Source organism: Manacus vitellinus, unplaced genomic scaffold, assembly GCF_001715985.3.
Source record: "Manacus vitellinus isolate BGI_N305 unplaced genomic scaffold, ASM171598v3 scaffold_51_pilon, whole genome shotgun sequence".
Classification (NCBI taxonomy): domain Eukaryota; kingdom Metazoa; phylum Chordata; class Aves; order Passeriformes; family Pipridae; genus Manacus; species Manacus vitellinus.
The window spans coordinates 4468069-4491866 of record NW_021940620.1 but is presented as its reverse complement, the minus strand read 5'-3'; the positions used below and the strand labels follow the sequence as shown (position 1 = coordinate 4491866).

Genomic DNA, 23798 nt, shown 5'->3' with positions numbered 1-23798 from the left:
CCAACATGATGGCCAAGAGGGACTATGAGGGGAGAAGGGCAGATTTGTGGAGGTGGATTTGCTGGTTTGATGATAGTCAAGGGAGGCACGAGGAGCTGTGGAGGGGATGGTGTGATGTGGCAAAGGCTCAGACAGCTCTGACCACTCAGCAACCATGCTGGACCTGCTCCAAACCTCAGTTATCCTCTGTGGAGATCACGCTGTGCTCACAGTGCATCTGAACTCCAAGTCCTTTGAAGTCTGCTGAAAAAAATCTGGCTTCCCTGGGCTTTGGATGCAGTGACTGAGGGGGAGAGGAAGATGTCGCTACTTGGAAAGATTTTTTTATAACCCAATGGATGACATCATTTATGCGATAAATGAACCGTATTAGCAGCTGCTGTTATGGTTTGGAATGTCTTTTTTATGAAAACGTTATGTTAAATTAATCCCCCAGCAAGTCACGCTCTAAATAAACCACTCCCTTCTGGTTTTCTCTTCTTTAAATTACTCCTGTTGTAACAGCTTTGTTTCTTATTGTAAAAAATTATATATATTTTAAATTGCTGTCCAAAATCTTAGACAGTTTATTTGGATTCCCTTTTGTGTATCTTGATCTTTGCATTAAAAATATTCATGAGCCCCCCTTGAAAAATACAGTTATATCCATTTTGTTGCATCACCCTCTTCCCCGTACCATTCATTCATATTAGTATGTGAACAGAAATGAGGAAAAAAAGGGGAATTTGCAACCCTACAGTTAAGGATCTGTCAGTGCTTCCATTATAAACAGTTTGTCAGGATATTATGCAACTCAGCTGTAAAAATTTTCTTTGGACTGGAACTTGGGATCCAAGGCTTCAGTAAGCTGTGCAGACAGCCAGGCTTTTGAGCTCAGCAGAGATGCAAGAGAGTATGTGCACATTCTGAAGCTGCAGTAGATGATAGGACTATGACTGTTTTATTCTCAGGGGAGCTGTCCCAGTTTTTTTGATAAATAAGTTTGCTGCCACCTTCCAGAAGAACCTGAGAAAACGTTGTAAAATGAAAATAATTTTGTTAGATAAGGCTCAGCAGTCTGAGCTAAATGTTTGATTTTTTTAAATAGCGTGAGCTATGAAGGTTATACAGCTGACTTTGTGCATCTGAGCCCAACGTCTGACCAGGGTATTTATTAGTTGTTGGGGTTTTTAATACAAGCACATCCGATCAATGCTTTTTCATCTGTTCCTTTCCCTTTCATCCCTGCCCTTGTTTTCCCCTGTTCACTCTCTGCACCGATTTGGACAATACCAGAGGCTCTTATGTGAAAGTACAGGGATGTAAAATGCATTTATTCCCCAAAGCTGGGACTCAGTTGCAGTGGGGCAGCCTCCTTTCAGGTACATCTCCCACGATACCTCATCAGCACATGAGGAAGAGGAAAATAATTTCAAACTCGATCCACTATTTTCTTTGGAATAACCCCAGAAAAGCATAGAAACATAAGCAATTAAAGATGTTGATTCAAAAGATCCATTTGTTTCCCGCTTTAGAGACTTGCAGTTTTCATGATTTCATACCACTAATTCCCAGGGCCTATTTTAAGCTCAAACCAATCACAACACTGCTGATGTGTCAAAGAAACATCCTGGCTTTGCTGCAGCTGAGGGGACCCGATGCCAGAAATGAAAGTGGTGCAGGGGAGACGAACACGGCGCACGGTGGGTGGATGTTCTCACCTAAGGGTGGTGTTCAGATAACTGATAACTGCTCCCAAACTTAGCAGATGCTATTGAGGAGAAGCCAGTCCAGCTGCCTCCTTCCTAACTGATGATCAAGGGGCAAGAACACCCACTTGGGAGACATGAGATCCATAGCACATTTTTGGCAGGCAGGATGATAAGGGTCGTGCCTCTGCACACCCAGGCTGTGAACTGGACCCAGGCACTGACCCTTAGAAAGGGAAGATTAGACTTTCTAATGCTGTCTATATGTGTGTAGGTATGCATACATATAAGTGTTTATGCTTAAGTAAATATATGTAAATGTATGTAAGCTCTTCTGTGCATGTGGTTATTTGAAACAAGGTGCCAGAAGAGTGAGATTCTGCCATTTCAAAACCTTTTTAATAATTCTCCTTGTGCAAATGGAGATATCAGACAACCATTATGTTAATTGTCAGTAAACTAATAAGTTGCTGGGCTTAAAGATAAAAAAATCAAATATTCTCTTCGAGCTTCCCAGCCAGAGAACAAAACTACTATTTTGACAGTATCCTAAAGGAAACGATATTTTATATTGCTCCCAGCTTGATTTTTTTAAACTAGATTGAGTTTTCAATAGCAAAAGGGAAGATTCTGTCAATTTTGTGAAGCTTTGATGATGCAATAACTTGCAACGGTCACATCAACTTCCATGAAATGACTCCTGTGTGTAAAGTTAAGTCAGTCTTCATGTGGAGTCAAAGACACTCCATAAATTGCTATAGTAAACCATGCAGACAAGACATAACTGTGCAAAGCTTAACTCTGCCCAGCATTCTGTAGATTGAAAGAAAACATATGCTTTCAGCTGATAAATTTATTTACTTGTATACAGTTCTGTCGGTTTCACCATTAGCCTCAGGCTTCTGAATCCAGACAACCTTAAGTAATATATCATCAGTTTTTGTTATTCCATTTTTAAAAAATATTACTCTTCTGGGGAGACATTTATACTGGCTGAAGTAGCAAACTGCTCTCCACAGGGTAGAAATCAAACCCAGAGTCATTCATGCAAGGAGATCCATCTGCTTGCTGCAGTGATTAACACCAAGGTTTGCACCTCCTGAGCCTCCTTTTTTTTCCTTTTCTTGGAGAGAGGTAAGAGCCTGGTACCTGACCCTGCTGACCAAGCTGATGTTGCTCTTGGATTTGGCTCATGTGCCAAGGTTCCAGCACAAACCTAGCAGGTCTTCTCTTTGCTTGCACTGTGCTAATGAGATGATCTGAGTCAAACTTGGAATGATTTTTTTTTTACTCTGTCAGGAAAGGAAGGGAATGATTAAATATTGAAATAAATAGGTATTATTGAGAAGAAAAATGGACCAAGAAAAGAGGTTTCTGAAAACACTAATGTGTACTCAAAGCAATCCAGATAATTTCCTGCTGAGGAAGCTGACCTCAGCTTCTCTTGGAGACAGGAGACAGATGGGTGAGTGTGAGCTGTGTTAGTCACCACAGAAACAGGGAGAATACTTGATTCTCCACTGAAGAAACTTTTACTGGCTCAGAGAAGTCCTTAGTGTTGGAGCTTTCAGTTCATCCCTTGCAACTAATTATTCTCAACAGATGGAGCAGAGTGGGCCAGCCTGCGTGTGTTGGGGAATACAAATAAATAAGTAACTCTCTCCTCAGAGGATCTCAGGAGAGTGGGGAGAGCTGAGGGCCACCAGCCATGGTGCAGTACCAGAGGTCACCTGGCAGATAACTGGGGTGTCAAGTGAGGAGATAGGAGAACTGCCTGTTGCTGCCCAATATAAAACAGTTAGAGATACCCACACAAGATCTTCAAGTCTTTTCTTGGAAAATTGACCTGCGGATGTGTTAAGCCCACAGGAACACACTGGCTCTTTTTTTGGCATCCACAGCAGTTGTTTCAAAGAACTGCTGAAAACAGCAGTGGAATGTTTTACTGCAAGAAATTTAAGCTTCCTCTCCTGGAAATTGCACTTGTTTTGGACTGTCCTGTTTGCCAGAAAAACAGACGAGACTGCAAGAAGTCATCTTGTCTTCCACTAAGAAAACGATTTAAATTTACCTTTTCTTTTAATTAAAAAAAATATTTATTTAATATACTTCACTCTTTCAGTGAAACCCCCTGTTTATGAAGGGAATAGTGCTTGAAATTGGCTGTTTTCCACCTCATTATGTATTTAATGTAGTAGGAGTAGGAAGGATTGGCTTTAACTTCCTTTATTACACTGGAGGTTTCTCCATCTCTGGGTTTACCTTCTCATCAATTTCTTGCAAGAGTCTGCACAGAGTAAGGTTTGTTTGTGAATCATTTTGTTTTCTGTAGGCTCCTTTCTTTTAATCCACAAAAAAGGCAGAGCAGGGGATGACTCATTTTACACAAATGCTTCTCTCCTAATAGCTCTGCCTCAGCTTCCCAACAATCAGCATCTGACCAACTTCTCCAGTAAAAACCAGTGCTGCTCTTTCCTCTACGCAGCAAAGTCAATAACACTTTTCCACTTTTGCCTTCCAGTTCAGGGACCAGTCCCAGTCTCAGATAGGGGGTTTATTGGTGGTGGTTATAAACTCACATCCCGCTATTCTTGGCTAAAACAGGGAAAAGAGATTGGGAAACTCAATGTCTCCTGCATGAGTCCAAGCACTGGATTCTGGATCATCATATAATGAACATAGGCGATATGGTTCTTGAAATGGATTTTCTGACTGCTGTGGAACTTACACCGTGATAAGGGGATATGTGAGCAAGCACAGATCAGGAGCTGTCACTTCACATCTGCTTCCAAGCCCAGCTGAAATTTGTATTGACAAGCTGATGCTCTGCCAGCTTCCCCCACATCTCGGAATGGTCCCATGGCTTCACAGGGCCCCACAACTCAAACTGTTCGTTCAAACAAACCTCTCTAAAACCATAAGTAAACAGTCCCTGAAGGGTACAGTTCTAAGCTTCAAAACCAAAAAAAGCAAAGGACATATTAGCATTTTGCATTTCTTTCATGCTTTGCTGAATTATCTCTTGTTCTGTCAAACAGCTAAGAAAAATCTGCCCATTACAGCTCTGGAGCAGGATTGGTGTAATTGGCTTTGTGGTAACTTATCTATTTCATAGGTTTTGACTTTGAATATCTGAAGATATGGGAAAGAAAAAAAAAGTGGAAATCTAATTTCTACTATCTCTTCTACTCCTTGTCCAACCAAATCAGCACCAAAATAAATTGCATGAATAAAGAGCCAGTCACTGAGCAGATTAGCGAATCAGTAAGCTGTGCCTTGTCACCATTTTACTAATGATTCTCTCTTTAAATTCAGCATTATTAATGGCTATCCATCACTTTTAAATTTGCCTTCCAGATCACTAATCGCTCTATGCTGAAGAATGCTCTCCTGTTATATATCTTCTGATTTTGTTTTTGCTGGCAGCCTGCATTTAGCCATATGCTTGGCTGGTGCAGCCTGCCAAATTCCTGCGTTCCAGGGCTTGTTAAGCTGTGTAAAATGTTGTTGTTGATTTGAATGTTAAGGAAAGTAAGTGACTGATTTCACTTGTTGTTGCAGCCATCTGTGCTCCTGAGCCAGAGCTCTCATCCTGACAGTAACTGTTAACGCAGACAAACTGCGACAGTCTCATGCAAAGTCGTTTCTTGGGCTGGAATATATTTTCCAGCACCCACACTTCATCAGTAAACTTTTATGAAAGCAGAAATAGTACTAGAAAGGGCCAGAACCTGTGATCCTTGAGAAGAATTCTCTCTGACTTCAGCTGAGAAAAAATTCCTTGTATAGGGACCGGAGAAATTGGTGGAAAGGCACTGACAGGTTTCTTTAACAGGGGAGACAGTAGTGATCAGTACTGGAACTGTAAAGGCTCTTAAAAAAATGTATACATACCTTATAGGTTTGGGGAATGTAGCAAATTCTGCTTCAACTACTGTAGAATAAGCGTATTAAAAACCAGGTAAAAGAAAGTGTGGTAGGGTGTGATGGACTGTGCTGCACTGGGGCTGTCCAGGGCTGCTCCCTAAGGAATGCTTCTGATATTTTGCCCAGGTTTACTATGAGATCTCCAGGGAGACCACAAGAGTTTTTTATTTAATACCACTAATGTCTAAAATGTGTGCTGGCTTTAATTTCATGCCACTTCACTGATGACATTTATTGCAGGAATATGTACATGGAGTTGGGAGCAGCAGGGCAGGATGGTGCCGTGGCCAGAGCTCTTGCTGGTGCTGCCTGGAGAGGCTGCATGCAATGGCAGAGGCAGAATGTTACTGCTAGCCTCCCAGATTTGGGATTCTGCCATTTCCCTTAAAAGAGTCTGTATTTAGTTCTGTTGAAATACCCACTGCAGGCAGGTGATGAGGGAATGTAACACTAAGAGCAGTTTAATGCAATTGGTAAGCTTGAATCCTGCCACACACATATGTGCATACTGGACATGGAAGTTTATAAAACCTGAATGAGTTTGGGATCATGGGCATGATCTAACAGTGAGTCTTCCTACTTTCTGCTGGAAAGATGAAAAAAAACCCAGAGTTTGTGCCTAAAATTAAATCAGCAGTACCACAGCTTCTCTCATAATTTAATCGTCTAATCGTTTTGACGTCTGATTTTCTCTTTCAGCACTGCTTTAAAGGTCACTGCATCTGGCTCACACCAGACATCCTGAAGCAGGATGGACACTGGGGGGCATGGAGTAAGTTTGGCTCTTGTTCTCGCACCTGTGGCACCGGGGTGAAGTACAGGACACGGCAGTGTGACAACCCGCAGTAAGTGCACACCCCCCTCGTGCCTTCCTGATGTGCAGTGACTGAGTGGTGAGAATCCTTGCTACATTACCACTGCAGCAGTGCAGTAAAGGGTGTTGAGTGGTGCTTGTTAAATCTGACCTATCAGAAGTTCTACTTTTGGCTCTTAGCAAGCCATGAATCATCTTTATTTCTCAGTTTATCCGTCCTTTATGCAGTTCTGCCATTACAGGGATCTTGAAAGTGCTAATACACTACTGTGTAAAACATAAGTAAAAGTTTAGGGCCCTATATATGTCTTGATTCAATATGTGAGCATGAAATGACGGCAAGGATTTGCTGGATTTTTTTTTAAAACCTTTTAAAAAAGTTTTCTTTAATCCACTTTTTAGGATATTTCAACAAGAAGGTCTTAAAATATTTTCAAATGGTTTTCGTTCCAAGTTGGAACAAAGTTCTGGAGATCAGAACCTTCTCCAAAGTTAATTTTAGGAATTTTGAATGGTTTTGCTTCAATAACTTACATATGAGCCATCTAGATAACTCAGAATGATTCAATTTCAGTAATACTGCAAGTAAAGTATATTGAATAGAGATTGGTATATACAAATAATATGATATGTATAATTATTGCTATCTTAGTGTGGTATCATAAAATGTCAAGATCCTAACAGCAAGAACTGAAACAATTGTCAGAATTAAATTATTTTACCAGACAGAATATTTTTAACATTGAATTTCTTAGTTTGTGTTGATAAAGCACTTGAACTTGACTAGTGTTAAAAATCATCTTATCATTGATTTTTTAAAACAAATCAAGTTTTATGATGCAGCATTTTCCAATGGAAATTGTTCTGTTAAGAAAAAATTTGGCAGTTCTCATTTCAGCCTTTATTACATTGGCAACACGAAAGTGACCTTTATAACTGCGGGCACAGATTTAGTTGTAAAATCTATTTTCATGTAGGAAAAGCCCAATGCACTATTGAAAATGTTTTCTGGAAGAGGGTGCAAACCCAGCTGCAGCTCCTGAGCTCTGCTGGATGTGAGAGTGACCTGGGGCACATCTGCCTGGGGACACAGCACAAAGCTGGGCTGTGCTGGGTGTGCTGCTGGCTTAGGGGTGAATGTGGATGACTTGCTTCATCTGCTTGTGCTTCCCTTTCCTGGCTACACCAAGAAAATGACTTTTCTTGCAGTTATCAAGTGGTTTGAGCCTCTGCTTGCAGAAATTGGTTTTTAAGAGCTAAATGGTGACAGTGGGTTTTGAAGGGAAATATATTTTTTCCATATCAGAAATACAGCACTGGCTTCTCCAAGTGCCTACTGACACGACTGGGAATTAAACTGCTCCTCAAAAGATTTGATAGACACTCAATTCATCCATTAATGGCAAAACTAACAGTGGGTTTCTCTCCCCACCACAGTCCTGCCAACGGAGGCCGCACGTGTGTGGGGCCGAGCTACGAGTTCCAGCTGTGCAACACACAGGACTGTCCCAAGGACTTTGAGGATTTCAGAGAGGAGCAATGCAGGCAGTGGGACCCCTACTTTGAGTACCAGAACACAAAACACCATTGGCTCCCCTATGAACATGTCGATGGTGAGTAGCTCCTTTTCCTATGAAAACTAAAATCAGTTGAAAATATCAATTAAAACTATACAGGGAGAGGTAAAACTTCTTCTAGGGAAATGATGCCTCCCAAATCTGTTATGAGTTGTTTGGAGGAATCAGTGAGTATCAGTGTATGTATGAGTGATCCAATTCATACAATGTACTTGGATTTTCAGAGACTTTGGACTCTGTTCTCCAATGAGAGCTCTTAAATTGAGTCATCATGAGACAAAAGGGAATGGTTTTACATGGGAGGATGTGTCCACAAAGACGGGTGCTGGCAGCATGGGTGCTGCTGGATATGGCAGAGAGCAGGGAAAGGGAACAAACCAGGTGACAAAATCTACTCAGGTCACAAAATTACTGAGGCTAATTAAACTAGGGCAGGGCACTGTGAGAGCTGCAGAAGGACCTTGTGACACAAAGTGACTGAAGATGGCAAAAGAAGTTTGGTATTAATGAATGCTAGTAATGGATACGGGGGGGAAAATTGGTGTGTGTGTGTGTGTGTGTGTGTGTGTGTATGGGTCTGTAGACAAGGTGGGCTCTGAACAGAAAGACTGGGAGTTGGGAATAGCTTTAGGAAAACATCAGTTCAGTGACTGTCAAGAGAGGGATGGAGAACACTGATCTGCCCCTGAGTACCTGCACGGTGTGTCTGCATTTTAAATATTTGGCTGGAGTAGCTCAGGTTGTGCCCATCTCGCTGCTGCCCACATTGCTAAAAAACCTACAGTTGAACTGAGAAAGGCCATAATAAATCAAACATAAACAATGATTTCTGGATGAGGAGAGTTTGGATAAACCAGGACTTCCCACCCTGAAAAAACAAGGATTTAGATTAAAAAGATAGAGTTACAGATTTGTGAGTGGCACTAAGAGACTGAACACAGAATGATTATAATGTTCCCAAGCCTGGGAACATCAAATAAAATTATCAGGTGGCAGATTTAAAACAAATAAGAGGAAGTACTTTTCCACACAGTATCTAATTATCCTGGAATTCACTGTCACAGGAACTTGCAGATGCCAGAAAGTTTTAAAAATGATTTAGAAAAATTCTTGACAGTTCTACAATTCATAAAGAGCTATTAAACACCAAGTTCCTGCCATGACTTCGGAAGTCCCCAACCTGCAGTTTAAAAAGAACTTGGAGAATATTCTGAGAAGAGTATCCAGTTTGTTCTTACATCTTCCTGCAAAAATACTGCTGGCACTGTTGGAGGCAGGTGTTGGGTTGGATGCGTGCTGGGTCTCAACCAGCATGGTCAGGCTGGTGTTCTGGCACCTCGGCAGAGATCATCTCTTAGGACAAAAATGTTCCTGTTAATGCCTCGGCTTAACTGTCAGTGGAAGTGCAGCTGGTTAATTTGGGCCATGAGGGTTGTTGCTGTGCTACTGCCACGTCTGCTACTGCCAGAAAATACACTGAGAAGATGTTTTACCAAACAAAAAGGCGGAGGGCAATGAGTCTCAGCTCCTCGAACATGTTTTTAAACTGTATCGCTTCACTTGAATGACAAGCCATGAGGGCAGGGTCACCCTGGCAAGGGGCAGGTACTGGGCACCCACCCTGCCCTCAGCCCAGCACCCATTGCTGGGAGGGGAAGGGTCACTTTGGGTGAATCATTTTGCATTCCAGTGAGAGGATACTTTGCCAGAAATTAATAGCAAATTCCTTGCAATTACTTTGCCTGACTTTCTTCCCAAACAGTTCTCAGGGTTCCCTTATTCTTTTCATGCCATCTTGGTCAGTTTGGGATTTTCAAAGGCACAGACACAGCCTCACAGCTTAATTTCATGGAATAGCTTTGCTGGCACAGGGTGAGGGGATGAATGCTGTGGCCTGCAGGACCTTTGCTTCTGCTTTAGGCTTTGGAGCAGTCTGCTGCAAAGACCACTGAAGCTAATCAGATTTTTTTTCTATTAGATTCAATGGCTTCTGGGTCAGAAATCAGCTCATTGATGTCTGAGCACTGATCCCTGGGCACCACTGGTTTCCCATATATCTGTGCTATGACTGCACACACCTTGAGAGTTCCATTTACCTGTGCAGGGTTATTAAAGGGAACAGCTTTTGTGTGAAAGCAAGGCCAGAGGGTGGCTTACGCTTGAACTCCAATCTATTTAAAACTCCCTTTTGTAAAGATAAGGCATATCAGTGACATACTTTGTGCAGTCGTGGCTCAGAAGTGACATAAATCCATACATTTCACACACAGCTCAGCTGGATGTGTCTGGCACATTGTGTATGGGACAGGAACAGAGAGGAGCACCTCACGCTGCGGGCAGAGAAAAGCTGAGCTGGGATACACCCCAGTGTGTGCTTGAGCATCCCAATGCCCTGTTGTGCCATGGCCTGTCTCCTGCTCCAAGCCCTCTGAGCACCCCATCTCCTCGCCCCTGCTGTGCTCACAGACCCCTGTGTCGTGCATCTGCCAGGGCAGCAGAGTGTGACATTGGCTATTAGCTCCCAGCCTCAATTAAATGAGAAGGAAGCTCATGGGGAGCAGGGAATGGACAGGCACACATCACATCCATGCTCCTGCACCTCTACTATGCCCAACACCAGTGAATAGGAAGAAAACAATTCTTTGCAATTAACAGGGTCCAATTTAACAGCACTTGCACATTTATTGTTCCCATGGAGCAGTGGGAACAGAACCATCTCTAAAATAGAGCCCTTGTACAGAGCTGTTGGCACCCAGTCAGACCTGCTGATATTTTCCCTGAATCGCGTGCAGTGAATGCGTGCTATGTATGGGGTGGGGGTGGGAACGTACCCAGGGGGGTGGTGTGAACACATCTATGTCTTGTGCATAATTTAATATTTCTAACATATGCAAATACATTAGGTCTGCCATCATTATGATCTTAATAGTCGCCTATTAAGGATTTGCACAAAAAACGTAAAGTACCTGTTTCAATAGACTAGACCCTACACTCTTAGCGTGACATCTCTGCATTATTTGGGAAGAGTAACAAAGGTCTCTGATGTACCAATACCCAGCAGCCTTGAGGACATCAACAGCAATAACAAGGACTTTATAAAAAGAGGGCAGAGGCCATGGAACTGTATGGGGGAAGAACGCAAAGGGCCTGTGAAGATTTATATCAATTGAACTGCTATAATGGAAGGGTCATTATTGTTTTAAATGGTGGGAAAAATGTCCCAACTTTTAATCATGCTAAAATAGCAGAATCTCTATTTGTTTCATCTAACAGAAAGACCATCTGCTCTTCAGTGCCAAAGAAAGCATAGAATCCTATTATTGGGCTGAGGACAGCAAGAGAAATGGATAAAATGAAATACAGTAGTGGAATAAAACTTTATTTAGTCACTGACTAGCCATTTTCAGCTTTGTTTTTTGTTCTTAGCTCTTTGGAACAGATTAGAGAAAATACCACTTGTCTGGCTGTTTGTGCATGTGTTAGCAGTAAAAAATAGGGTTTTTTCTGATTCTTTTTGACATCTCATCTTGTTTAATGATTTAAATTATCGTAAATACAAGTACGACCACGAGGAAAAATTAACTTCATGACTAGGAGGAAATGCTATGGCTCAGCTGTTCCTGAAGAAATTTTGGATGCCAGGTTCATTCAGTGTCAAACAGCTGCTTATAATGGCAAAGTTGCTTTGGCTTTTTTCATATTTAAGTGCAGTGCAGGAGAAACTTGCATCTCTCACAGGTAGTTGTGGAGCAGACTGAAGAATCCTCGCCAGACTGGATCATCTTTGAAGGATTAAATAGATCCCCCCATCGAAGTCAATGATCTGTTGTTTTTAAGTCTGTCTCCTAATGGTAACACACAGGTGCTTTAGGATTCAGCAGTTTCCAAATGATCACAGAGCCTTTGAAAGGGGACAAGCATCGATGATTTCTGGGGTACCACATTTCGTGTGCAAGGAAGAAGAGAGAGCTAACACTACTGATAAAGTGCTGTTCACAATGTCAGCTATTAAACTGTGGGAGATGAACACTCACAATTTTACTTTTTTTTTCAGCTAAGGAGAGGTGCCACCTGTATTGTGAATCAAAGGAGACAGGGGATGTGGTGTACATGAAAAGGATGGTACACGATGGGACCCGCTGCTCCTACAAGGATGCCTACAGCATCTGTGTGAGGGGAGACTGCTTGGTGAGTGTTTGATGGCTCCTTTCAGAGCTCACTGTTGTGACAACAATTAAAATGTAGCCTGAGTGCTTCTCTCCAAGAATGGCTAAGTATAATAACGCTTCAGGCAATAAGGAGATTTCATTAGGATTATTGTCACAATATTATGTGTGATATTCACAGTTGCCATGCCTGTGACTCAGTTCCAAAAGCACCTACCTACACAAGTAATATTTCATGCAGCATTTTGAGATGAACTATTACAATTGGCTTTCAAGGGAAGCTTTTCCTGCTGAGGTTTAGTGGGGGTGGAATGTACAATGAAATAGGAACACGCAGCAGCTTTCAAGGAAAGTGGTGTTAGGATGTGGCTGATGTGCATTCTCTCTGTATTTGATCATGCTATTTTTAAAAAATCAATGACAGTTCCTCTAAGTCAGGATCTGCTGCAGGTCATCTTTCAATGGAATTAGAGTCTCTGACTATCAAAGCACTGGGGGAGGTTCTTATCCTCGTATAGATGCATTGATCCTCCTGGAATTTAAGCAGCTGCCTGAAGATAAGCTGAGGCTTAAGAGCTTTTCCTCAACTGTTCCTTCAGTAAGAGGACCACTGTGAAGCATAATATGAAAATATAATCACCCAATTGACAGCTTTTATAGGAACTGGAAATATTAAAATCTGGTTAGGTGTTGATCTTGCAGGAAAATACTACCAGGTGTACTGCTTTACTGATGCAGAAGTCTGGGGTTTGATATATGAAGTGAAGGCTCATTTGAAGAGTGGATAAATAAGAATGACTCTTTCTCTCTTTTGTGCACAGAAAGTTGGGTGTGACAGGGTCATAGGTTCCACGAAGCAGGAAGATAAGTGTGGTGTTTGTGGAGGAGATAATACCCACTGCAAAGTGGTGAAAAGAACATTTTCAAGAGTACCAAAGAAACAAGGTCAGTGCATTCAGCGTGGTTTGTCCTGGGGAATTCAGGGTATTTTTGCTTGATCTCTTCTGTCTCATGGAAAGTACCAGGAAAATTACAAACTGTTTGCAGCACCATTAATTCCAATAAACAATATGTGTCCAGATGTGTCTAGAATTTGAAAATAAGGCTTCTGTCCAATGATCAGTTAAAGCTGATCAGTGCGTGCCCAGAGGAGGGCTTCCCTGCTCCTTGTTGGAGAGCTGTGGACTTTCTTGGGCTGCTGATGTCACTCACCTGCTCTGTCCAAGTCACTGGAGTGCTGCAATAATATGTCATCATCACTCACTATCAGACAGCAGATTGCCTGGTATCTGGGGGTGCATAAGGCACTCAAAGCCCATCTTAGTCTGAAGCAAAGTCTGTTGATGACATTTAAAGGCATCTTTCTTCTGCCCCAAAGCCCTTTGTCCCTGTTATGTTCCATCACCTGGCACGGAAATAGGGATGGGAATGATGCTGGATTAGCTTGTTGTAATACACCCTGCTTTCAGAAAATAAGATTTATTTAAAAACCTAAGACAGACCCTTCCTGTTTGTGGCATACTAACCCATTACTATATTTTCGAATACTGCAATATAGGACACATTAAGATGTTTGAAATTCCTGCTGGTGCAAGACATTTACTTATACAGGAAACAGATGCCACCACTCATAATCTTGGTAAGTAACAAGTAGGAAAATTTTCAGTCAGAATAATTTTTTCTACTGTTTATTTTTGTCTTTGGAGCCTGACAATGTGTTTATGCATTTGTTTACCCATTATCCTCCCACACCACGTACCTTCTTCAAGTATGGTAAATTAGGAAACTTGTTTGGCAACTTGATTTCCCTGTGCTGTGTTCCCTGGTGTCCCAGATCTCTGTGTTGGGATGTGCATGTGTGAAAGCTGAGAGGCATTAAATTATTTCATGGGGTGCAATGCATCATCCTATGGGAGTTGGAGCTAGATGATCTTTAAGGTCCCTTTCAAACCAAACCATTCTATGATTCCATGGTCTTTGTGTGCATCTTTTACAATGTGCTACCCATCTTCAGTCTTTCCCAGCTACATCCAAATACGTTCCAGATTCTGCCCCATTGCTAACAGTATTGACATGAGGTTGCCAAATCAATGCAGCAGCTTAGGAGGTAATTGAAATCTGCTCCTCCCCTGCCCTGTAATCAATGGGAAGCAGTGTCTAGTAGGCTGCCACTAATTGGAGGTAGATTCACAGCGAATGGTCTGCTAATTGTATGGTGAGTCATCCCAATTTCTCACCAGTGAATGCTTCCCTTGCTGCAAGTTCAGACAAAGTTCTGTCCGTGTGGGGTAAGTGCTGTGCAGGGACACGAACAGCTGCTGAGGCCAGGGCTGAGGGACCAGGGTGCTCAGATGGCTGCTTGAGAGAAAATGGAGTTAAAATCCGGTGTTAAATAACAAACAGTCCCTGCTTCTGCTAACGAGAAGGGCAAATTTTCCATCTCAGCTGAAAACCTGTCCTAATACAAAGGTGGCTGAAGTCTCTCCAGGTGAAGGATGGAGCACTGGTGGGATCTGGAGCAGAGGAACCAGGTGCTGTGTGCAGTGGCAGGTGCCTGCAAAGCAGCAGGAGCTTAACAGGGCTGTGTCTGTGTCAGGACTGGATCTGAGCAGGAGAATTAATACTGTTTCTAAGTGTCCCTCTCTTGCTGTGGGGACCTGCTGGGGGTTAGCCCAGTAGCCTTTCTCTGATGGAGCAGTAACAGCCTCCTGAGCTGCCTTAGAACATATGAAAGAGCTGAATAGCCCTGGGACCCCCACCAGCTCTCAAATTGGCTCGGATTTGGCCAGTGGATTTAGAAGTTGTTAGCTGGGAGAAGGCAGCTGGACCCCCGCGGTGCAGCCGGGCTGGCCTCATTTCTCTGGCAAGGCAGGCAATGAAAAAGGGAAAAAAAGGACAATTGATGTTTCTGGAGCTGAGCAGAAAAGCATTGGCACTTCAATGAGACACCTGAAAAAGTCGTTCCAAACCTGTGAGAGAACAGAGGAAAATTCAGACTGGCCTTTTCTGCTTCTTCCACTGGGACAGGAGCAGAACAAAACCGGAGATGAGAAGCAAACCTCTCATATTCACTTCTCTTGTGTTGTTCCTAGCTATTAAAAACCGTGAGACGGGGAAATTCATTCTTAGTGAAGACAACTATGTGCCAGACTCCAAAGTATTTATTGACATGGGTGTGGAGTGGGAATATCGGAATGACGATGATAGAGAAACGGTGCAGACCATGGGACCGCTGCGTAATGGGATAGTTATTCTGGTAAGTCAAACAAAAACCATCTCCCACAGAACACAGTGTCAGGGTTACAGAGCCATTATGGGCTATCATATAATTTAGATTCCTCTTGTGAGTTAAAAGAAGACATCTGCTTCAGTTATAAGACAATAGAAGATGTATTTTGATTCCTTTCTCCTAATTCATTGCTCTGTGCAAGAGTTGTTATAACTCAGCCTTAAGTGTTGAGCAACCAGCTCTCCTGATTATTTCCTGCGGACGGCCTAGCAATCAGCCACTGTGGAGAGACTCTGCAGCTTACTTCTCACATCTGACATGAGAGCATAAGTTAAAAAAGGTCAAAGTGGTTCAAGTCAGCTTGATCTAATAGATCCTTTTCCCATCCATGTTCTGGAAATATATCCTGCAAAGGCAGACGCAGGAGTCTTGTGCTTCCAGGCTCCCTTTGTCAGGGCACAGCCAGTTCCACAGTTCCCAAAACCACCCAACTACACTCTTTTTTCATTACAAACCAGCAAATGATAGACTTAAAGGAGTAGGGATAAGTTGGTCCAGAATACCTCTGAAAACAGCTGTAATGTGTTGATCTACACCAGCTGAACTCCAAAGGAGGAATAAATATTATGTTTCCAAAGGACCAATATTTTTCAGTTTATTCTCATTGTGTTCTGTTTTCTTGCATTTGTCTTAGTGCAGTGTGATAACAAAAACTCTTTCTAAATAGTTTATATTTCTGTCAAGATTAAGTAACAAGCTTTGCCGAACTATCATAAGTTATCATAAGAATATTTGTGTTTTATCAGAAATATAAGCAGTTTTCTTTGCTGTTTTCAGTTATCTCTGCAGTTGAATTTGCTTTGTCTTTTAGTGGAACTATCCATTATCGTTTTAGCACAAAATTTTCTTCCTTTATGATGGGATATGGAAAAAATTTAGTATCATGAAGCCAGTCCAATGCTGGCAAGAAAAATAAGTCTAAATCAACAACAGTCTTTCTTAATATGCAGTTTAGAAACTCTATGTCATAAGGATATACTATTTCATCAGGGAAAAAAAATCTGTTGAGTGCAGCTAAAAGGTTTAAATCCCTCTGGGGATGTTTTTATATTTGAGCCATGATGGTCCCTATTCATGTCATCTCACAGAGCTTCTGGTATCAGTTTTTCGTATCTTTTTTACTTACCTCTGGTTTGCTTACTAGGTGATTCCTCACGGTGGTGCCAAGATATCTTTGACTTACAAGTACATGATCCATGAAGATTCCTTGAATGTAGATAATAATAATGTTTTGGAAGAGGACTCAGTGTCATATGAATGGGCTTTGAAGAAATGGTCCCAGTGTTCAAAACCTTGTGGAGGAGGTAAAAGCAAGACCCCAGACCATTTAAAATTGATTCATTGCCACAAGACCCTGGGGAGAACAGGAGTGTAGGAGGGGTTTCATTTAAGTTACATAATAGATATATAAACAGCAAATGGAGTTAAAATCTGACTTAAATAGTTTGGGGGCAGTTCTGGGCTGGCTCATGTCTGATTTATGCTTATGAAACTGAAAAATTGGACAAATGTCCAAGATTTGGATGAGAGTCTCTGAACTGTGAAGGTGACAAACCTCAAGATGCCATGGGGCAGCCCTTTGTAAATGCACATCCTGTGGCAAGGACCTTGCAAGGTCAGACTCCTGCTTTTGGGGCCAGATGCGAACCCCAATGCTGTTCCCCAGGTCAGGCTGCAGTGCTGGACTGTGGCTGGGCAGATGTGCAGAATGTTTTTGAAATGTTAAATCTTGTTGTTCTTCTCATTAAAGCCTGTGGTAAATAAATGAAGGGGGTGAGCAATTCTGGGTGTTCAATTCGCATGAATACGTGTTAATCTGGTGCGGTTTAGAGCTCCTTTGGTCGCGCGCAGCTCCTACTGCGACCTCTGACAGCGTGTGTACAGTTTGTTTGAAACGTGAGTCCTCTGTGAGATTTACCAGTACTGAGAATAAGAGGAGTGTCTTTCTCCAGGCTACCAGTTCACCAAGTACGGCTGCCGGAGGAAGACGGACCACAAGATGGTTCATCGGAGTTTCTGCGAGGTGATCCAAAAGCCCAAGCCCATCCGCAGGGTGTGCAACCTCCAGGAGTGCTCCCAGCCCATGTAAGCATCCCTGCCCACAGCACTGCTCCCTGGGGGTGGGGGGGCAGGAGGCATCACACCCACCCAGCACTTGTGTATTCAGCTCATAGAAATACTGTTTCTGGGACTGCTGGGTCCTATTACTTACGACATCAGTTGGATTAGAAAAGAAGCGCTGCCTTGATCCAGACGTTTGTGTTCAGGCCATCTTGAGGTAGCACAAAATAGACACAAATTCAGCTGATTTTACACACTGTGAATTAACTGTGTCAGAAGAAATGCACACAGTGCTACATAAGGAAACCAATGTCATCCAGACTCTCAAATCCAAATCTTCCTGAAGTTCATATTTTTTGACATTTAAATGCATGAAAAATATTTGACCTGTTAAATTTCTCTGGCTGCCCTCCTACAGTGTGATATGCCCATTATTACCTTAATCTTTGCTCTACATAGTCAAGTGTTATAAATATTTTAATGCACATTTTACAGATGATTTTTTTGACTGGCAGCAGGTTATTCCTGCCACATGTAGGACTCATATATTCCTTGTGCTGCTACTGCAACAAGAAAGGAGTATGTTGATCCCAGCTTTTATCTCTGGGGACCAACTATAGATTCCAGGAATCACAGCAAATAAATAGAACATACCACACAATATTTCCTAACTTCCTTTCAAAAAAAATATTTGAAAGAGAAAAGGCAAGAAACTGTGCCCCATAAACTCAGCATGGTCAGGGTTTAACATTTATTTACTGGAAAACCAAAGTAATGACCTAACTCTATCTCAGGCTCTCTGGAAAGGACTGTATTCTCCTTTTAGCTGCAAATATAATTGGACTTTGGTACCACAAAGACTCAATAGGATCCTAAATTGTACTTGGATCCCTGAAGTTTCAGTCACCTCTGTTTCCATAGAAAGTCATCGGAGCATTTTGCTCTTGTACATAGGAGAGGCAATTATTTAAGGGGTTTTATGAAGCTCTCTGACACCCACTACACTAATATGCTGCTTCTTCACCACTGGGAAAAACTCATCTTTGTATCAGAAGTCACCTCAGGATTCATGGCTTTGTGCTCCACAGCACTCACTTTTCTCCACAGCTGGGTAATTTCCGTAGGTTACAAAGAGAAAGTTGGGTGAAATAGTTACTTTTTGTTTAATTGCAGCCTGTAGTGCAGTGCCTCGTCCCCATGCTATTTCCTGACTATTTCTAAACCCAGGATTTTATGAGTACTGTAGGACAATTCCTTCAAACTCAGGGTGTTTCATCAGACTGTGTATGTTTTTTGTTTAAGTTTATCCCATGAATACTGTTTAAATGGAACAATATTTCCATCTGGCAGATCACTGCACTCTGTAAATATTTATAGACTGCTGTATACCTTCTTAATTATAACCAAGCTTTCAGCACTCTATGTAAATGTCCGCTGGTCCTGTCTGTCCCTGTTGCTCTTCTCTAAGTTCCCTACAATTTGTAGCTGTAATTCATGAGCTGGTTTGGGTGATCAGCGATGTTTTGAAATACACCACATTACAAACCATAGGTTTCATTTTTCAGTGGCCAAAATGATTTGCACATTATGAACTCAGACACTACGGTTTTCAGTGGAGTGTTGCCTTCCCCAAAACCAAACATTTATGATGCTGAAGACCCCGATTTGCCCAAGCTCAGCACACACAGCACTGGGTAGTAGCTGGGTTTGACAGTACTTCAGCTGATGGTGCCTAACATGACCAAGAGCGTCATCCGTGGAGTGCCCAGATATGGGCCAGGCTGGAACTGCATTTCTAGTCCAGATGTTTTGGCTTCACTCCTATGGGAACCAGCTGTGGGGGTGGCTGGTGAATGCTACATTATGAGACAAGGCACATCTCATGCACCAAGACCTGGGAAGCTCAGCAGCACCCTTGGGTGGCTGCTCTTGACATAAAAGCTACCATATTTTTATGTGCAGTCTTGTAAAAGCCAGCTTAAAGTCAAAGCAAATGTGGCAAAGTAAGAATAATGCTCATCTCAGAAGTAATGGGAACAATTAATATTAAAGATCTGTGTCATCTTAATGATATTTCAGGTGCATGTTCAAATAACCCTCACCATAACTGCTTATGGTTTTTCATATCTTCTTTTTCTGTATCAGAACTAGTGTTAACGTTGTGTTGAACCTGTGTTACGGAGTTAGAGATCGACAGTCTGAGCTCACTTAATTTAGGAAGGAATTTTACTCACCTTCCTCTCTTTTCACCAACCCAGATGGGTTACAGGAGAATGGGAGCCTTGCAGCAAAACCTGTGGGAAAACAGGGTATCAGGTGCGATCGGTGCGATGCATCCAGCCCCTCCACGACAACACAAACCGGTCTGTTCACACCAAGTACTGCAACAACGACCGCCCCGAGGGCAGGAGGCCCTGCAACCGGGAGCTGTGCCCAGCACAGTGGAGAATAGGACCCTGGTCACAGGTCAGTCTCTGCCTGGAGGTCTCAAGCAACTAATTTCTGACAAGCAATGCCATCCCTGGTGCTGTGAATGGATGCTTCTGTGAATAGATGTCTCAGGTTTACAGTTGTTTGTTTATTGCTCAGACCATTCTTGCAGTGTTTCACAGTCACTGGTGCACCACAAAAAGCAGTGAGTGGTTCTTCCTCTTCCTTGGTTACCGTGGGTACCGCAGTGGTTCAAATAACGCACCCTGTCAGCTCATACCAAGGGCAGTTCAGAAGCTAATTTCTAATCCATTGTTTCCAAAGGAGTGGGACTGGGGTCTAACTGCTGCATGTCCTTCCAGTGCTCTGTCAGCTGTGGCAATGGCACACAGGATCGCCCGGTGCTGTGCCGGACCAGGGACAACGCTATTGGCCTGTGCAAGGAGAATAAACCAGAGAACGTAAGGATTTGCAGACTACCTCCATGCCCAAGTAAGTGCTTGTCTTCTAGACTGTATGGTACTTGTTGAGAAAGTATTAATTTATTTATTTGCAACGCCTTCATTGAATTTATGCTGGTGTGCTACGTCTGCCTGGGGCGGCAGTTCTCCACAATCCCTGTTTTGAGCAGATTTTCCAAATTTAGAGCTGTTCTGTGGGCAATGGGATTCTCGGGCCTGTGGTCAATCTCTTCTGCTGGGGAGCAGCACTTGCTTCAGAACAGCATGAGAGTCTGGGGCAGACCCCGGTACAGTGGGGATGGCTGGATCTGCCAGCAGCCAACAGCTGCCCTGGGTGAGGAGCACTGCCCAAGAACAGCCCTGCACCCCTGAGACCTGCAGGGCTTGGCAGGAGGCTGCTGGGTTTTGGCTAAGCAAGGGCATCATGTACAAAGATGCCTCTTTGCTTTCCTCATCTTCATCGACAGTTCCAGGCTTTTTTTCCATTCTGTCAGACACAAGTCATCTGCAGGGGTTATCTAATTCAGTTTTTTAAACCTATAAATAATTGTTTTCCTTCTTAATCCAGGACAATAAGGCTTTTATCCTTGTTAGCTTTTCAGCTGTTAGCAAATGATGCCTGTGAGATCATTTTACATATTCCTATTATTAAGTAATTTTCTTTTATTCCTGATGTATCGCTCAGGGTAGCTTTTGATTCCTAATTAATTAGAAGCAAGCTGTCAATTACGGTCTCCAACATGACAATTTTAACAAGGCAGTATAACTAAACCAGGCTGCATATCTCTGAGGACATTTGTAGCACTGCCCTGAGAAGTGCTGCTGGAGAACTGGCCTTTGGGCTGTCTTTTGTGTTGGCTGTCAAGTGCTGGGCACGAGCTGTAGCAACCTCCCCAAACAGCAGCACCCTTTGCCCAAAACTACACAGCCTGGTCATAATCCTTCCCTGGGCTCCTTCACCACTGGAGCCCACTCACTCTCTCAGCTCATCCCCTTCTGACAGGGCAACTATTTAATGCTGTCTAACATATGTTGTGTTATGTTTTTTTTTTTTCCCCTCTATTCAAGGAAACGTTTCTGATCCTTCAAAGAAAACCTACATGATACAATGGCTGTCAAGACCTGATCCAGACTACCCCATCCAGAAAATATCTTCAAGTAAAAGACCCATTTATAACTCTGCCTTTGCCCTTAAATGCATGCCACATCGAGTGTGGACTTTGCCTTTTGCTCTCTTCTTCTCTCTATGCGGAAAGTTCCCTTGACTTTGCCAAGTTTAAATCTTGGGCTGAATCTGTTTTTTCACACCAGGCACTTGGTGCTCGGTGTCTTTCTTCTCTGGAGCTTGCGTAGCACTGGTGGTGGAGGTCTTGAAGTGTTGGATGTGTGAAGTTGGATCTCCACAGTATGTTGCAGTCCTCTGAAAGGGAGCTGGGATCGGTTTGCTTGTTGCTTGATGATGGTGAAAAAAGGCTCTTACTGGTTCCTGATGTTCAGTTTGATAGCAAAACTGAGAACTTATTGTGAATGTGATCACATCACAATAATGACACCTTGTAGTGCTAAAGTTCTCCTTTATCTAAAAACCCGAAATCTCCTAACTCTCTGGTTTCAGTTCGCTGACAGGGTAGTCTCTGATGAGTGGAAGAATTTTTTCATTCCATTTTCCTTTGCGGGGCTGTTGCTTTCCTCACCCTTGCTGCTCACTTTTTATTCCTGACCCTCACATTTACCCGTGGAGGGCTCACTGGGAAGCAGAAGCTGAGTTTCTGTCGGTGCTTCCCGTGCTGCTACGCCGCCGCCGCCGGCTCTCGCCAAACTCCCGGTGGCGGTTTGGTGTGTTTCTCCTTGAGAAAAGCTGCATTCATTTGATTCCCATCGCACAATTTTTGCCAGTTTTGCGTACTTTTCACTTTAGAAACAAACCCTAAGCAGAACAGGCGTGGTCCATGTAGAAGGTTGCGTGGTGGTGTTTTTCTCAGCGTGGCGGAGGCAATATGATGTTTTCATGACTACGATGTCTCCAGCTGCTCAGCACGGAGCTGTTTATACTCATTACATCTTTGGTCTTTTTTCACCATGTGCATGTCTGACTTGACTGGTATGGTTGTGTGTGTGTGTGTGTATGTGTGTGTGTGCTCTTAGATGTGTCAACTGGCAAACATAACAGTGTGAACTACTACAGAATTACCTCAATTTTTATTGCTTTTTTTTTGCTTAGAAGAAGAATTTTAGAAAAATGCCTTAATGTTGAAATGTAAATGGCATTAATTTACCAGATCCAGCTTTAAATATAAACAGTACACTGGTACCTTGAGTTAATCTTCATATGGAGTGTTTTTACTTGAATGATAACTATTGGAAGGCAGTAAATTTAATTGGAGGTTAATTTGCACAGTGCATATCCATATCTTCATCAAGACAGGATTGTGGCCTGACTTACTGAAATTTAACTGGCATTCGTGCTTCACCTTCCGTGTTTGTGTTGAAGATTTGGAATTCACAAGTCATAAACCTGTTTGTGACAGTCAGTACCAATAGTAGAAATGTATCAACTGTAAAACTGCAGTCTTGGAGCAAATTACTACCTTATTGCTTTGATCATATTTTTTGGAAAAGTGGCATTTTTGAATCTTTGGGTCGTCAACAGTGTAGCACTTCAAACTTGTCATTATCATGTGATCACATATTTAAATTTTGCTGTTAATATGATAATTTCCTGAAACATGTTAACAATTTACATGACAAAGTGAAAAAGCAAAGACACGTATCTGGCACTGAATACTGTTATGTAAAATAATTGGTGTTTAACTGTATAAATATATTCATGACTGTTACCTTTAAATAGACAATGTTTAGTGATGTTTCAAGAGATGGGTGGCTATAGAGAATGGTGCAATAAGGTATCTGGGCATTGTGCACTATGTCTATATGCACTTTGGTTTATCAGGGATATTTTATTAGTGTTTTGTATGTATTTAACATAATATTAAAGATGTGCCAATTCAGTTTGCTTTTCAATATTTTTTTATGAGACTAATGTGTACCAAAGTGACTGTGAAACTGATTTATTTTTTTCTTACTGATGTTTCGAATATATACTTCCAGTCTGTCATGCATACTGCAAGTAAAAATAAATAAAAGTTCAGCAAATCTGCATATTTTGCTTTGGATAGAGGATCAAAATTTCATTCTGACATTCAGAAGTTACAGAGTTTATTTATATAACTTATCAGATGTCCCTAAACTTATTACATAATGCAGGTTTATTTCTGTGTACTTTTAAGCTTGACATTGCATATTTTTAATAGGAAAAAAAAGGCATTTTTCTAAAGGTGCTTTCAGTGATCCTTACAAAGCCAAGAACAGCCCTGCCTTGTTGAAA

General features: G+C 42.2%; 1 protein-coding gene across 1 annotated transcript in view; it reads left to right on the top strand.

Annotated features, from left to right (window-relative positions):
• Window positions 1–23798, top strand: part of ADAMTS2 (ADAM metallopeptidase with thrombospondin type 1 motif 2) — a 171592-nt gene that overhangs the window by 140988 nt on the left and 6806 nt on the right. Inside the window, exons 11-21 of the mRNA XM_029962947.1 lie at window positions 6315–6460; window positions 7867–8042; window positions 12061–12194; window positions 12994–13117; window positions 13731–13811; window positions 15265–15428; window positions 16606–16765; window positions 17414–17546; window positions 19781–19988; window positions 20315–20444; window positions 21482–21571. Coding sequence (XP_029818807.1) covers window positions 6315–6460; window positions 7867–8042; window positions 12061–12194; window positions 12994–13117; window positions 13731–13811; window positions 15265–15428; window positions 16606–16765; window positions 17414–17546; window positions 19781–19988; window positions 20315–20444; window positions 21482–21571 — 1546 coding nt within the window. The remainder of the gene's footprint in view (window positions 1–6314; window positions 6461–7866; window positions 8043–12060; window positions 12195–12993; window positions 13118–13730; window positions 13812–15264; window positions 15429–16605; window positions 16766–17413; window positions 17547–19780; window positions 19989–20314; window positions 20445–21481; window positions 21572–23798) is intronic.